The 14,450-nt window shown below is 48.9% G+C and overlaps 1 protein-coding gene across 1 annotated transcript in view; it reads left to right on the forward strand.

The window, feature by feature from the left end:
* The first annotated feature begins 2,129 nt into the window (after window positions 1-2,129).
* Window positions 2,130-14,450, forward strand: part of ETV5 (ETS variant transcription factor 5) — a 71,199-nt gene continuing 58,878 nt past the window's right edge. The window contains exons 1-5 of the mRNA XM_004603030.2: window positions 2,130-2,311; window positions 5,425-5,543; window positions 5,661-5,748; window positions 5,862-5,909; window positions 6,008-6,058. Coding sequence (XP_004603087.1) covers window positions 5,499-5,543; window positions 5,661-5,748; window positions 5,862-5,909; window positions 6,008-6,058 — 232 coding nt within the window. The 5' untranslated portion in view covers window positions 2,130-2,311; window positions 5,425-5,498. The remainder of the gene's footprint in view (window positions 2,312-5,424; window positions 5,544-5,660; window positions 5,749-5,861; window positions 5,910-6,007; window positions 6,059-14,450) is intronic.

The following is a 14,450-nucleotide window of genomic DNA, read 5'->3' on the forward strand; positions in this document are numbered from 1 at the left end:
CAGACAAAGAGGAGAGAAGTGAAGAGTAGACATCACAAACGCTCCTCAATAAGGAAGCATGTCTGGCTCTAGGAGGCAGTTTGGAAGGGTGGATCCTTACAAGCTATAGTCTCATATTTCACACCGGGGTCAAAGGGCTGGGCCTAGGGCCTGTCGTCTGTCCAACACAGCCTTCACATCCTCAGAACCAGAGACCCAAGAGCTGGAATAATCCTCAGGGGTCATCTGCTACACCCCTCAGCAGGCCCTGGGGCACGATCCTTGAGTATGAGGGGATCGCTCCTAGCTAGGCTAGTTGGGGAAGTCGGGGAAACTGATGTATGTCTGATGAATGTCTGATGTACTCCGACTTATCCATGAGGAACCTGTCCTGTGGGCTACAGGCATTTTTAAATGCTGGAGCCTGGGGCAGTCGCAAGGTAAGAGGAGTAAGAAAGCAACTCTGGAGAAACTGGATGAGAGAGCAAGATGAGAGGCGATGAGAGGGAGTTAAATGGGGGTCCACCAGTCTGGGCAGAGGAAGATGGAGATGAGATGAACATAGGACGCCACCCATGGTGGGGAGCAACTGCACTAGGGCAAAACCTCTAGACACCAAATAGAAATGGCGCTACCTGGGAAATGAAGAGTGAATCTGATCTAATGATTAATATGGCACTAAGTGAAAACGGGGGTTGGGTGAGGGAATGGGGTGCACTTTAGCTGAAGATGTTTTCTCTGAAAATACACATTGCATGCCATACAGTGAGGATGGGGAGCAACCCTAGAGTGAACTGCCTTGAACCCCCTTAACTCCGGGGTTCTCTACATTGGGCCGCTTAAGGAAAGCACCCATGGATGGCCACACAGCAGGAGGTACGCAAACTTGCTTCTTGCAAGTCCAGGGCATGCAGAGGGAGAGTGGAGAGTCGCCTCAAGGCCTTCACAGGATCGAGGGAGCCCCCCCACACCTCCCCCCCCCCCCCCCCGCCCCGGGGGAAGATAGCTGATTTATTTGCTTCCGGGAACGTCCTGAGACGAAGCTCAGCAATTGCAGTTAGTGCCCGATCTCTTGGCAAGCGGAGCAGCTCCTCCGCGTTCCCAGCTGCACGGTATCTAATTCACAAACGCACCATCTTGCATGGAAACACTTCTACGGAAAACAAGCCGCTCGGGGAGCGAGGCAGGCGCACTAAACCCCATTCCAAGGGATTTGTTTCTAGGTCGTTGGGTTGCTGTCTTTCCCCCTCCCCATGGGGATTTCTTTGAGCGCCCACGGCCCGTCTCTCATCTTGGCAGTCTCTCATCTCGTCCAGGACCCACTCTGAAAAGAGGTTAGAAACGGCAATTCAAGCAACGGGCACAGAACGGGAGTTGGCTGGGCCCTGGCCTTGCCAGGATAAAATAGTAACTACAATCCGTTTCTGAGCTCAGATTTTAGAGGGATCCTGCTCCTTCTACCCCACTGGAAACCTGGTTAAAGGAAATTAAGGCCTCTCTTAAAGGTAGCTAAGATTAGAGGCCTGGGTTTCCGTTTTCTGTGTTTCTGTGGGCCGAACGCCCAGGTCGGTCAGCGAGTTTCTCTCTGGGTGGAATGACGAATTCTTCTCTCCTGGATTCTAAAATGATAACTTTGCTTGGTGCTGCAGCTGCGAACGTCTGGCGCCCAGCGGCCCAATCCTGGAGGTGGCATGACGGGGGTGGGGAGAAATGGGGGTTGGATAGGGAAGGGGAAAGAGCTGTGCCTCGATTAAAAAAAGAAAAAAGTTGAGAGCGGCGACAAGTAACGGCGGCTTCTCATGGCTTCTGCCCCTTTAAGTGCTTCACTGACTCAGCTAAGCTTCCCCCTCAGGTCGCGTTTTTTATGAATGAAAAACGTCCTTACATTCATTATATAAACAAGCTCGTGCTGATTGGCCGATGGCCCCCGGTGCATAAATTATGTAAAACAGACCCCTGAAGGGGTGGGGAGGGACACGCTGTTGACCAATGGTGGCCGTAGTTGACGGGGCGGCTCAGCTGGATTTGCACGCAGACAGGGTAAACAAGAGGTGATAGACAGTCGCGGGAGCGGTCTCGGGCCAATAGGAACCAGACGGGGCGAGGGCCGTGGGCCAATAGCGGCGGGCGGAGCTGCAGGCCGCTGGGGGCCGGGCCAGCGCTCCAGCCTGGTTGGCAGCTGCGGCGCAGAGTCCAGCCGCTGGTGCGCGGAGCGGTTCAGCGTCCTCGGAGCGGTTCGGTCCAGCCATTCGCTTAGGCTCCCAGGCCCGGTGCGCGCGTGCGTGAGCGCGCCTGCGCCTCGGGGCTGCTGCAAGGGGAGGAGAGCGGCCAGGTGAGGGGGCGTCGAGGGCAGGGGGACGAGCGGGGAATATCGGGGGAGCTGTTCGAGGGACCGATCTGGAGGACCCAGGCAGCGGGGAGTTCACGGGCTGATTCAGGGTCTTCATAGTTGGGGTGCACTTTCTGGCTAAACTGCGCCCCCACCCCCGCCCCGTGGGATGGGGGGTGAGCGTCGTCTCTGACCGCGGCCCGGTCCGGTTCGGTTCTTGCAAGACGTCGGGCGGGGGCGGCTAACGGTTCCGGAGCGCGCGGAGAGCGGGTTTCCGTACGGCTCGAGGGAGGCGCGCGGGAGCGCGAGGTGCGGGGGCTCCCGGCTGCGAAGGGGTGGGGGGTGCGGAGTTGAGGGCTTTACTGGGCCCCGGAGACCCGAGACCCGCGAGAGGGGTTTGGGGGCGGCCGAGAAGAGAGCAGAGCTTTGCAGTTCCCTCCGGAGAGGGAGGAGAAGCAGCTTGAGGGGAATGCATGAGAGGGGGCACCTTACTCCCCACTCCAGCCCGAGCTTGCAGGGGTTAAGTGACACAGGCATGTGCAGCCAGTGGGCTTGGGGGTCGTTTAAGAACTTATGCAGGCCTTGCAAGTTTAAGGTCGTGGAAAGTGGACACCCAAGCCCCCCAGTGCCTCCTCCCCCAACCCCCCGGAGAGTGAGGCTTCAAGGCTGCACAGCGATGCTCGAAAAATCAGGGAGTATCTGGATGGCGGCGCGGGGGTGGGGTGGGGTGGGGGGAAGAAAGAAGGTGCCGAGTGCGGGCGCGGGGGGGGGGGGGGGGGAGGAAATGGAGAGATGCTGGAGCTTCGCACTGGATTCGGGATCTGACCGCATTTTCGGAGGGGAATGGACCTCGGAGGGGAACTGAACTCTTGATTGCGGAGGGCTGCCAAGGAGAGATGGGGGGGGGGGGTTGGAGGGAAGGAGAGAGAGAGAGAGAGAGAGAGAGAGAGAGAGAGAGAGAGAGAGAGAGCAGAAACTGGGAGCGGTTGGTAGCGCCGGGCGCCTCAGCTCCTTTTTTATGAATGTGGGTGACTTTATGAATGAAGCGGATTTCTTTCGTTGGCTCGCTGCTCTCTCTGCGGTTTCTTTTTCTCCCTGTGCTTTTTTTTTTTTTGTGAATGAAGCATTGAGCTTGCTTCCTAAAATGCCGGGGTGAGGGGGCCTGCGTCGGAGGTTGGGCGTGCGTTGGGAGTGGGGGCGGGGGCGCATCTGAAGGAGTTTTCATGAATGGGGAAGGCTGGGAATTGGGTGGAAGTGTGTCTTGTTTTGTGAATGGGGCCCAGCGCGAGGGATCCTGTTACAGCCTGTACCTGATGTGGCGGCCGCGGCTCGCTCTCCCATTCATAAAACTAGGCCCGCTGCGCGCCGCGGGGGAGGGGCCTGGATCGCGCCGCCGCGCCGCGTTAAAGTTTTCCTGGGGGCACGGGGAAAAGGGGCGGGGGGTGCACAAAGGAAGTGGTTTAAACTCCTGGATGAACTCGAGTTTTCCCCTGCAGGCTTAAAAAAATTATGCTCTGAACTGGGTTTTTCTAGCCCTTGAACTCCGAGGGTTGCATTAAAGATCCTCGATTTCATTTTTGTGTTCTTTTTTTTTTTTAATTAAAAAAAGAAAAACCTTTCCTCCTCTTCTTGGTGAACTCTTGCAGCGTAGTAAATCGCAAGACTGGACATAGATCTCTCCGATCTTTCTCCCTCTTGTTTCTTTCCTCCAGTAGACATTTACATGATTTCTAAGGTCACGATTTAATCCGATTTTTTGAAGGCGTCAGGGAACTCGTTTTTCATGTCCCCGCTCTCTGCTCACTGCTGTTTTCAGACTTTTGTATGTGGTTTGAGAAGGATGCTTTACTGTGAACTTTTTGGCGTTGCCAATCGAGTCCGGGGGTTTTTCTAGGAAGTTGTGAACCGTGCAGTTTTGCTCTTCTCCCTTTTTTCTCTTTGACTTTGGAAATGTTTCTTTGGGCCAGCGTGCTGAGAGAAGCCTGGTCTTTAGGCGTTTCCTTGTATCTTGTTGACTTCAAAAACTTGGTTTGTTCCACACAGTGTGAAAAACAAATTGGATGGAACTGCCCACTAAGGAGAAATCCCCTATTTAAACAAAAGAATTGTCCTTGAGCATTTTGCATTGTTTGGAGCTGGGTTTAGTGTAACTGTTTTCTCATTTTTCGGATTTAAGTGCGGTTTTATTTCTAGAATAAAAATATGTTCTGGAAGATGGTACCTAACTAAAATTGGCACTTGTTTTTTCCCCAAGTCAGAAAATGTTTCCTCCTATCCACTTTGACTCCCCAGCCCCTATCTCTCTACTGAGCACCCAATTGTGCTGGAACAAGTTTTGTTGTTATTGCCTGTTGGAGAGAAATTGACTTCACTATAAGAAATAATTTTCTTTGTATGGGTTTTTACTTTTAAGTACTTGTTTCTTTCTAAGCTACGCCACAGGCATGCATTTAAAATAGGTGCAGTGAAATTTAATTTCTTTCATCCATTACTCTTAATAGCTATTTTATTTTCTTAGAAATGAGTGAGACCATAGATAATCTGTTAAGTTGCCGTGGAGATATGTATGACATTCTAGATACTCCACCTTTCTGGATAGAAGGTTCAGATTTTAATAAAGGGTTTTTTTGAAAATAAGTACATCTCTGATCTGTCTATTCCTGAAACTATATATAGTATTTTAACACTGACCTACAAATACTTTTAGAAACACTATGTATGTCAGATTCTTAATTGCCAGTAATTTGGGATGCAAAAACCCAGTTTCTCTACTAACTTACTTTTTACCCAAAATTAAATTATCTAAAAAAAAAAAACCAATCTCCAATGCTACAAATTCCCCTGAGAATCTTTTATTGGAGAGAATCTTGAAGTTACCCTTTTGTAATGACAGTAGCGTCTTTAAAAGAACACTAGGATGACTGGATAAGTGACTGTGGCCCTAAGTACATCACAAAGTGTTGATTCCCTGAGTCTGTGAAGCCCACGTGCCCCATGACCTTTAAATATGTCAGAGAAAGTAATTTTGTACAGGCCCTAGAGAAAGAACAGTGTAAAATTACTTGTTTCTCTTTTCTCCCTCCCCTTGGTTAAAAACTTCCCAATTCCTGTTACAGGAGGACCCCTATCCCCCCCGAAATTACTCAATGCTGAAACCTTTCAAAGTGATCTTAGAGACGTTGGAAGCACCATGGACGGGTTTTATGATCAGCAAGTTCCTTTCATGGTCCCAGGGGTAAGTTTGTGCGGCTTTTGGTTTCTTCTGTCTTCCCCCTACCAGTCCTGCCACCAGCTTCTCCCAGCCCCCATTACCTGCTCTTGTGTCTTCACACTTTTTTTGGCCCTCTTGCAGAAATCCCGATCAGAGGAATGCAGAGGGCGACCTGTGATTGACAGAAAGAGGAAGTTTTTGGATACAGATCTGGCTCACGATTCGGAAGGTAGTGAAGCATTCTGTCTGAGTCTTCAGATGGCGCCCAGGGAAGGGAGCATGTGGGCGCTGGCCCCCTGGCAGAGAAATTCTTACCCTGCTGTCTTCTGTTTTTAATTCCAGAGTTGTTTCAGGATCTCAGTCAACTTCAAGAGGCTTGGTTAGCTGAAGGCAAGTTTCTTGGCCGCCCTATTTTCCATATAAAACCTTTTACTTTGCTTTTTAATAAAACTTCAAGTTCTAAATTCTATTCTTAATCTCTTTTCCAGCACAAGTTCCTGATGATGAACAGTTTGTCCCAGATTTTCAGTCTGATAACTGTAAGTACCTTTCTCGTGTTGGCCTGAAACTGTTTGCTCTTTGATCATCCATGTCTAGAAGACTCTTTCCAGCTGTAGCCAGTATATTTAGACGGTGGAATCCATTTTTCCATTTTGTTGCTTTTTAATTAATTCAAACCCTTTTGGATTTTATGGTCATGAGAACTGTTTCATTCCTAATTGAAATTATTTCTTGAGTGCTCTTATTCTGTTACAGGTAACATTTACTGAAGACTTAATTCCATCTTTTTTTTTTTTGGCTTAAGAGTATTGTAAGACTTCAAATTCAAAATTATAAATTCATTGACATTAAATGCAAGAGGTTGGTTGGATCCCAGACTTCTCCGATCTTACACTATTTTTTTGTTTGCTTTGCAAATTGAGCATTTGAGGGAATCATGAATCTGACACTTTACTTTCCTTTAAAGGTGCAGAATATAGATAATGGAAGCTTCCTATTACTGGTGGTTTCATCATGTCCATTCTGTTTCTATTATAAATTCACACGAGATGGTCACACAGCCACTCTGTTTGTACTATATTTTTTTTTTTTTTTTGCTTTTTGGGTCACACCTGGCGATGCACAGGGGTTACTCCTGGCTCTGCACTCAGGAATTATCCCTGGCGGTGCTCAGGGGACCATATGGGATGCTGGGATTTGAACCCGGGTTGGCCGCGTGCAAGGCAAACGCCCTACCCGCTGTGCTATCTCTCCAGCCCCTGTTTGTACTATATTTTTATGTCATTAAGGGCTTGTGATAACAAATGCAGCGGGGGAACTCACAAGATGGCTTTCAGTGCTGTCAGGGGCCTGGTGAGCTTTGCACTGATATTTGGGGGCTGTTTTCAACAGGTTCGGGAGCTTTTATGGTCCAGGCAGAGCTATCAAGGACAAAGCTGGCTGATGAAATTTGAGCAGCACAGGGCAGCTCTAGAGAGCATTAGTCACTGGCGAATGAGCAGGTTTAAGAGAGGCCTGGAGAAAATACTGCCTCTCTTGAGAGTTGCATCATAGAGAAATTCATGTCTTAGTCATAGTTTATAATAGCAAGCACCTGAGCCAGGCAGGGATTTGATTTCGCGTTTTGCACCAACAAAGTCTTCAGCTTTGTTTGAGCTTCCCTCCTCTGCGTGTGTGTGTGTATGCATGTGTGTGTGCATGTGTGTGTGCATGTGTGTGTGCATGTGTGTGTGCATGTGCATGCAAGCCCCATTGGGTGCGAGGGTATTGTTAGTTCCCAGGTAAAGCTGGGTGTTCTAAATCATTAAACGGAAGAACAGAGGTTCCAGCTAACCATTCTGTAATGATAGGCCTTATACCCAAGGCACAATGCCATGAAACTTTAAAAGGGTCTAAGCTCTAACTCACAGATGCATCAGTTACCTTAGCTTTGTTGCAGCTTGCTGTGGATGTTTTCTATAGGAGAGTAAATGCATGTTAATTATTTCCCTTTGATTGCTTTCAAGTGATTGGGAAACTTGCCACTGAAAGGCTAAAGATAATCCAAATTGGGTGGGAGAGTCTCTCTCTGAGAGAGACAGAGACAGAGACAGAGAGTGTGCGCATGCACTTACACACATGCGCGCGCACACACACACACACATTTGTGCACCCACTTGCATGATAAAAGACAGGATTTGTACTCCCACTTTGTTGTGTGTGACAATTTGGCCAGGCCTTTCCAGTTCTTGCTCAGAGCAGCATAAATTGCAGGCGGTTTGGGAGGTGGCTTTCTTGGCAGAAGTTCTTTGAAATGCTTTTATGACACTTTTGTTTGTTTCTCTGTAACCCAAAAAGAGATAAAGAGGAGGTGAGATCAGTGTATTCAAATAGATTTCATGTGCTGAAGCAAAGGTATGTTCTCTAAAAAAAGATGAAGGGGATTTATAGTGGGAGAGCTGTTTATCTGCAGGAATATACTAAAGTGAAGAAATCAATACGTGTGTTTTGGCTCCTTAGAAGTAATCCTGCTCGGCGACTAGAATGTGCTATGGCCTTTCATTAAGATGCCATCCCTGCATGGAGGAACTTGGGGAGGTGCTCCCACTACTCAGTGTCACATGTTTTTGCTTTCGTTTGCCTTTTGCTCTGCCTGTCTTTTGAGGATCAAACAGATGTTGTAGAGTCCAAAGTCTTTTACTAATTCTCCCCTTAACCTCCCCTAGCCCCTCTGATTCTTATTTTTGAATTTGGAGTTTCAGGAAGGATAGATTCAAACATAAAAACTTGCCTTAGTGGTTATGCAAATGCAAATGTGAGCTAGAGTGTCCTGAAGCCATGTTTTCTTTTCATTTTATTGTTTTTGGTTTTGGGGTCATGCCTGGTGATGTTCAGGGGTTACTCCTGGCTCTGCACTCAGGAATTACTGCTGGGGGTGCTTGAGGGGGACCATATGGGATGCTGGGGATCAAACCTGGGTTGGCCGTTTACAGGGCAAACACCCTAGCCACTGTACTATTATCACTCCAGCCCAAGCCCCACATTCTTCCTGTCTGTGAAATGGGTTCCCTGACACTGGAGGCCAGGAGCTGGGCAGGCTTCTTGCTCTTAGGTACGCCTCAGCTTTGAGACCAGCTCCTCTTGGGTGCCTTTCTGCAAGAACCCATGATTATTCTGGTGGGGGAGGGGGTGGGGAATCAAAAAAACTCATGCAAATTTAATAAAATCTTAAATTGTTTGTTTGAATTACCCAGTCAATGATCTATAAATGAAACTTGGACTTGCCCAGGGAAGGAATGGTTTCCCAATAGTAGCAGAAACAATTTGTCACGTGTTCTTCTTTGGCCTGCTACTGGCAGTAATCTGCTGCTAATGATTTGATTAATTTTCCATGTTAATCTTCTGTGATTTATGTGTGTGAGAGAAGAGTGAAAAAAAATACTACTGTGGTTAATTGTTTTTATTTTAGAATGTTTTGAAGATTATGGCTCTCTGTTTGTTTTTTTTTTGGTAGTCTAATAAGCTAAACTTCCAAAAGAGATTATATTTTATAAAGTTTCCGGAATTGAGTTATAGCCAGCCAGCCATAGGTATGATTTAAATAAAAGAAACATAGTTTTTATAAGACTTAAGAGATATGTGAAGCTAACCTCTAACGGTGCGGTTTTCACCTTACCTCACAAATACAGACATTAGTCAAGACTCTCAAGTCTGGAAACTCTAAAAGGTCAGATCCAGGGGAGTAGAAATTGTAGCCCATAGATCATGGAGGTTATGCCAGTTCACTTCATTTCCTCTCTGGTCCTGAAAAGTAGCCAGGATGATACCAGATTGAGCCAGAAATCCCTCCTAGAGTCTTTTCCAACCATTCATTTCTCTGCAGGGATGATAGAAGGTTTAGATACCTGGAGACTTACGTGGTTTAGGGTAAATGAGAGGGCTTAGGTGGAAAAAAAGAAGGAAAAAGATTATAAAACAATATTGTTAAGGAAAATCCTCATAAAGCTGCAAAGTCAGAGGATACTGCTATGTTTAAGTGTGCCCAGGGCTTTCCCTTATTTATTACAAATAGCTAGACATAGCCTCAGCAGACTGCCGGCCGGCTCGCTCAGCACCCGCGGTCTTCCTCATGCTGGGATTTGAGAAACTTACTAAGCATCTTGGTGTTTTGAGTTTATTTCATCCAGGATTTGGGGAGAGAGAAGTCACAAATTTACAAAACAGAAAAATTGCCAAACTGACAGGCGTCTAGAATACTTCTGTGTGCAAATACAACGGCTTTTATAGATATACATGGCATTTTTTATTTTTCTGTTTTTTGGGTCACACCCAGCGATGCTCAGGGGTTACTCCTGACTTTGCACTCTGGAATTACTCCTGGCAGTGCTTGGGGGACCATAGGGGATGCCGGGGATCGAACCCGGGTTGGCCACGTGCAAGGCAAATGCCCTACCCGCTGTGCTATCGCTCCTGCCCCTACATGGCATATTTTAAATAAATGCATGAAACCGGCTTTATCTCTGTAAGGGTGTGTGTGTGGTCAAATACTATCTTTAACACACACAGCTATCAAAGCAAGGAACTGGGACAAAGAGAAAGATCTGTCTTTCTGTTTACTAGGTATTGTCAAGAATGAGCAACAAATCAGAACCTTAGAAAAAAATCGGAAGCACTGCACTGACTGGGTGCTGTGAAGAGTGTTACTAGATTTAGTATTTCTAAGGAGTCGTTTCTAAACACATTTCAATTCTGATTTTTCCAATCTTTTTCATTGCGGTAATGATCCTATAAATAATTACCTGTCAGCATCTTGAATAACCAGAGCCTTTTTATGGTCGTGGGAGAGGCATGATAAAATCTCGTTTTAAGTCCTGACCCCCATACCAGATATAATTTAGGCAATTGTTCTAAAATCCAGATGACCTTATGTTCCCCTTGAAGTGTTCCTTTTAGATCTGTGGTTCAAAAAGAATAGACCAACTGGGGAAGTAAGAGTAATTTCCTAAGGACTGGCTAATTAACTGATAAAATCGACTTTTTCATAACTACAGTGCAATACAAGGACTGCGGAAATAGGATTAACTGTTAGGACAACCCTTGAGCCTAAGGCACATCGATCTTAATTCTGTATCAATATGGGATTATTCAACTGGCCTCTTTTTCTCCTGTTTTTTTTTTTTTTTTTTTTCCCTTAAGCTTCACAGATGAGGTTGGTATCAGACAGCACACTCCTTTCAGGGTGCGGTGGTACCTGTTCCTATTTAATAAAAGATCATCCTAGAATCTTCCATGTGAGGGAAAGTAAAAAAAGAAGAGGAGTAGGGATTGAGGGAATCAAGGCTATCAGTTTCTACTCTCCAGAGCCAGTTGAAAGGAAGGAGGAAGAGGAGGAGGAGAGCTGAGAGGAGGTTTGAAGGGAGACGTGCGAGTCTTCAGTAGGCAGCTGGCTGCTTACCTAGGCCAGAGTGCTCAGTGACTCGAAATCCTTCCTGATTTGGTGGCCCAAGATCCTTAGACTTCACTGACCCGGCTCCGAGATCTCCCATTCGTCTGAAAGTGCCATCGTTCGACACAAACTCTGCTCTCCTCTGACTTCGATTCAGCTCTGCCTCTTTGAAAAGCAGAGGACTGTTTGCTTCCTCTTCTGTCCTTTGGCACCTGGGCCCCCAGTAGGACCCAGTAGCTTTTCTGGCTCTTTGTATTTGCTGAGAAAGACTTCGGCTTGGGAATCCCATCTGGGCCATGCCAAGGCAGATCGACTTGGGGCGCTTGCAGGCATAAGATGCTGGCATTCACCAAGCGGTTGCTGCATCTCCCACTTGTAGGCATTCTTCGCAGTGAGAAGATTAAGACATAGGTAGCTGGGGAAAGCTGTGAACTTGCATTATCTGCCATTTCTAGATAGTGTTGCTTTAATTTCGGTCCCGGGGGAAGAACAACTTGACTGGTCGTAGGTTGGGTGGGATGCGTAATCCCCTACCCGGAGACAGTTTCCCCCAAACATGTTTTCTCAGGTTTGAGAAGTGGTAGCGGCTGACAGGGCCCTCTGGGGTGGATGGAGGCCCCCGAGGCAGCTTGCTCCCCATCTGTGCCCTGGCACACCGCACTTCTCCACTTGGAATCCAAGGAGCTCGGGGTCTTGTCATGTTGCAGCTCTGAGCTCTTGGACTCGTGCCAGGCACGCTGATGCCAGTCCCGGATTAGGTTGCTTTTTTAAAAATTCATCTTGTGCACTCATCAAGCTCATTTCACATCGGCTTTGGTCTTCAGTTTCTCTCATGGCCCCATCCCTCAAAGAGGCCCAGCTTACAGGAGGAGCAGGATGCTTGTCCCCGGTTCCTCTGTGTCGGTGCTTGTACCAGTGTGGGTGTGTAGAAGGACACACTTGCACTTGGCAGGTGCCATGGACTAGCAACTCGTAGCGCTTGAGATTTCAGGGCTACACCTGATGGGACTTAGGGGCGAAGGGAGTGAGTGGCAGTGTCCAGGCTCAAACTTGGCAGTTGGAGCCCCTCCTGCCTGTGACCTTGATTGCCAAGCACATCTCGGATCTTTAAGGGACATCTGTGGAAGGACCCTGCAGAGCAAATCAAAGAGATGCTCCTGCTTAGAAGCATGGGAAGGAGTAAAATAAGATCAAGAAGTCATTTTAAAAATAGCCAAACACTTTATGAAAGGGGCAGGAGAGACAGTACTCTTAGAGTAGGTGCTTGCCATGGATGCAGCCCTCCCAAGTTCTATCCTCTGCATCCTGGACCCCCCTGAGCACCACCCAGGAGTAATGCAGAGCCAGGAGTTTCCCCCCCACCCCAGCACTGCTGGGTGTGGCCCCAAAGCAAACAATGAGAAACTGATCAAAGAAACTTCATTTTCCCGGATGTGATTTTTATACAGGGGGTATGGTTTAGAAAGGACAAAACAGGGGCAGAGCTGTAGGACAGGTAAGGGCTTGTCTTGCCACGTGGTGTCAGACCAGGGTTTGCTCCCTGGCTTCACATACGGTCTCCCACAAACTACCAGGAATGAATCCTAAGTGCAGAGCCAGGAGTAACCCCTAAACATCCGGAGGTGTGGCCTCAAAACAAAACCCCACTGATCTCCCCCAGACAAACACAAGGCACTGGAAGTTTGAGAAGTCTCTGCCGGGGACTAAGAGGGGGGGGGGCAGGGGGAGTCACTCTTAAAGCAAAGCAGTTTTTAGCCCTGCACTTTGTAATTCTCAAGGGAGTAGATTTCACCCCCACAGACCTGGGAGCCACTCTCTTTCCCCTTTGAAATTTCATAGGTTGGGGGGCTGGGGGGCGGGGGGGAGTGCCTATAGGCCTCTCAGGCTGGAAGAGGAATTGAGGCCACCTTCCCCTTCCCCCAGCAGCCAGAGAATCTAGTAGGTGTCTCAGGGAGACCCGCTTGGGAGCAGGCAGCCGGGTGACTCCTAATATAACTGTTGGAATGAATGGGAAAGTGGGGCGACTGGAAGGGCCGCTTCTAGGGAGAGCTGTCCCATAATGCAGACCAGCTCCTTGCCCCCACCGCCCCACCCCAGTCCCCAACCCCCAGCCCCCAGCCCGGGTAGCTGCAGATTCTGAGCTGGATTGCACCGGAGAGTTTGCCTTTAGCCTGAGGGAACTTGCCAGCCAGCCTCCCCCAGGGGCTGACTTGCACACCCTTGCACATTTCAGCCGGGGCTCGGCCATCTGAGCAGCAGGGAGGGTGAGGAGCAGCCAGGCGCCTGCCGGGGCTGAATTTCTTACATAAACACGGCTCTCTGGGCGAGCCAGCCCGCCAGCGTCCCTGCAGCGACAGCTGCCCCCCCCCCCACCCGAGAGTCCCCCTCTGCCCGAATGGAGCATTCCAAATTGGTTGTGAATGGAGGGCGGGGCTCCCTTGCAGACTTTTTCAATGAATAACCAGACCCCATTGTGCAGCCTGTGGAAAAACAACCAACTCAAACAACACGGGGACTGTTAGAAATATGCTTGTGATTGGCAGCTTGGAGCACCTCCAAAATGAGTTTCCTTTGGCTTCCCTGCTGTTCCCTGTGCTCCAAGCCTGGGCTTTAATGGGGCTCTGAGTTCTCAAGTGCTGGTTTTAACCCTTTCGTTGCCAGGCCTGGGTTTAACGGGGTGAAGGGCCACCCCTGACCACTGAGGGTGTGTGTCTCTCTCCCCATCCGCCCTCCCACCCTCCCTCCCTTATTCTTTGTCTCCCATTTTAGACTGTAGCTGTCCAGAGAGTGATAATAGGGAGTGCGGTTCCGTTTCCCTTGGAGAGAGAGCTGTTGAGACTTGATCTGAGGCTATTACCCTTTTATCTATCTCCTGCTTCCCATGGGCTGGGCTTTAGCTCCCCATTGAAGATTCCTGCCCGCGCTCCCCTGCCAAGCCCCGGTCCTTACTCCAGCTCTGCAAGAACAGTGCCTGCCACGGGGAAGGGTTTTTCTTGTTGAGACGGACATGTGAACCTGGGGTGGGACAAAACTGTCATTTCTCCACTCCTCTGCTTTCGCCTTAAGTTAGTTGCGCGGTGTGGTTGGATCGGATCCGTGTCATTGCCGGACACCATCTTCCCAGGGGGGCTTCTCTGGGGGGACCTTCCCTAGCTGGCAGATTGCCCTATCTCCGGACACGGTGTGGATGGATGCTCTGCCCCCTCCCTCCCCCCATCCCGGGGAAATGCCAGAAAGGAGCCAGAAAGCAGAACCAGAGTGACCTCCTCACCCCAGAACCAGCCAGGTTCCTAGGGCTTCACTGGCCTCACCCCAAATAGCCACCAACCTCTTAGCTCACAGCTCCGGCAACCCCTGCAGGGCAGCTTGAACTCTACCCTGCTGCAGGGTGAGCATAAAAAGGACAACGGGTTAGAAAGCAAAACAACACTTAGCAGTAATCCGGTGCAATTTCCTAGCATTTCAAAGCACTCTTGCTCCTCGGCCTCACTGCTGTAATGGGCTGT

The sequence above is a fragment of the Sorex araneus genome, chromosome 2 (genome assembly GCF_027595985.1).
Source record: "Sorex araneus isolate mSorAra2 chromosome 2, mSorAra2.pri, whole genome shotgun sequence".
Lineage (NCBI taxonomy): Eukaryota > Metazoa > Chordata > Mammalia > Eulipotyphla > Soricidae > Sorex > Sorex araneus.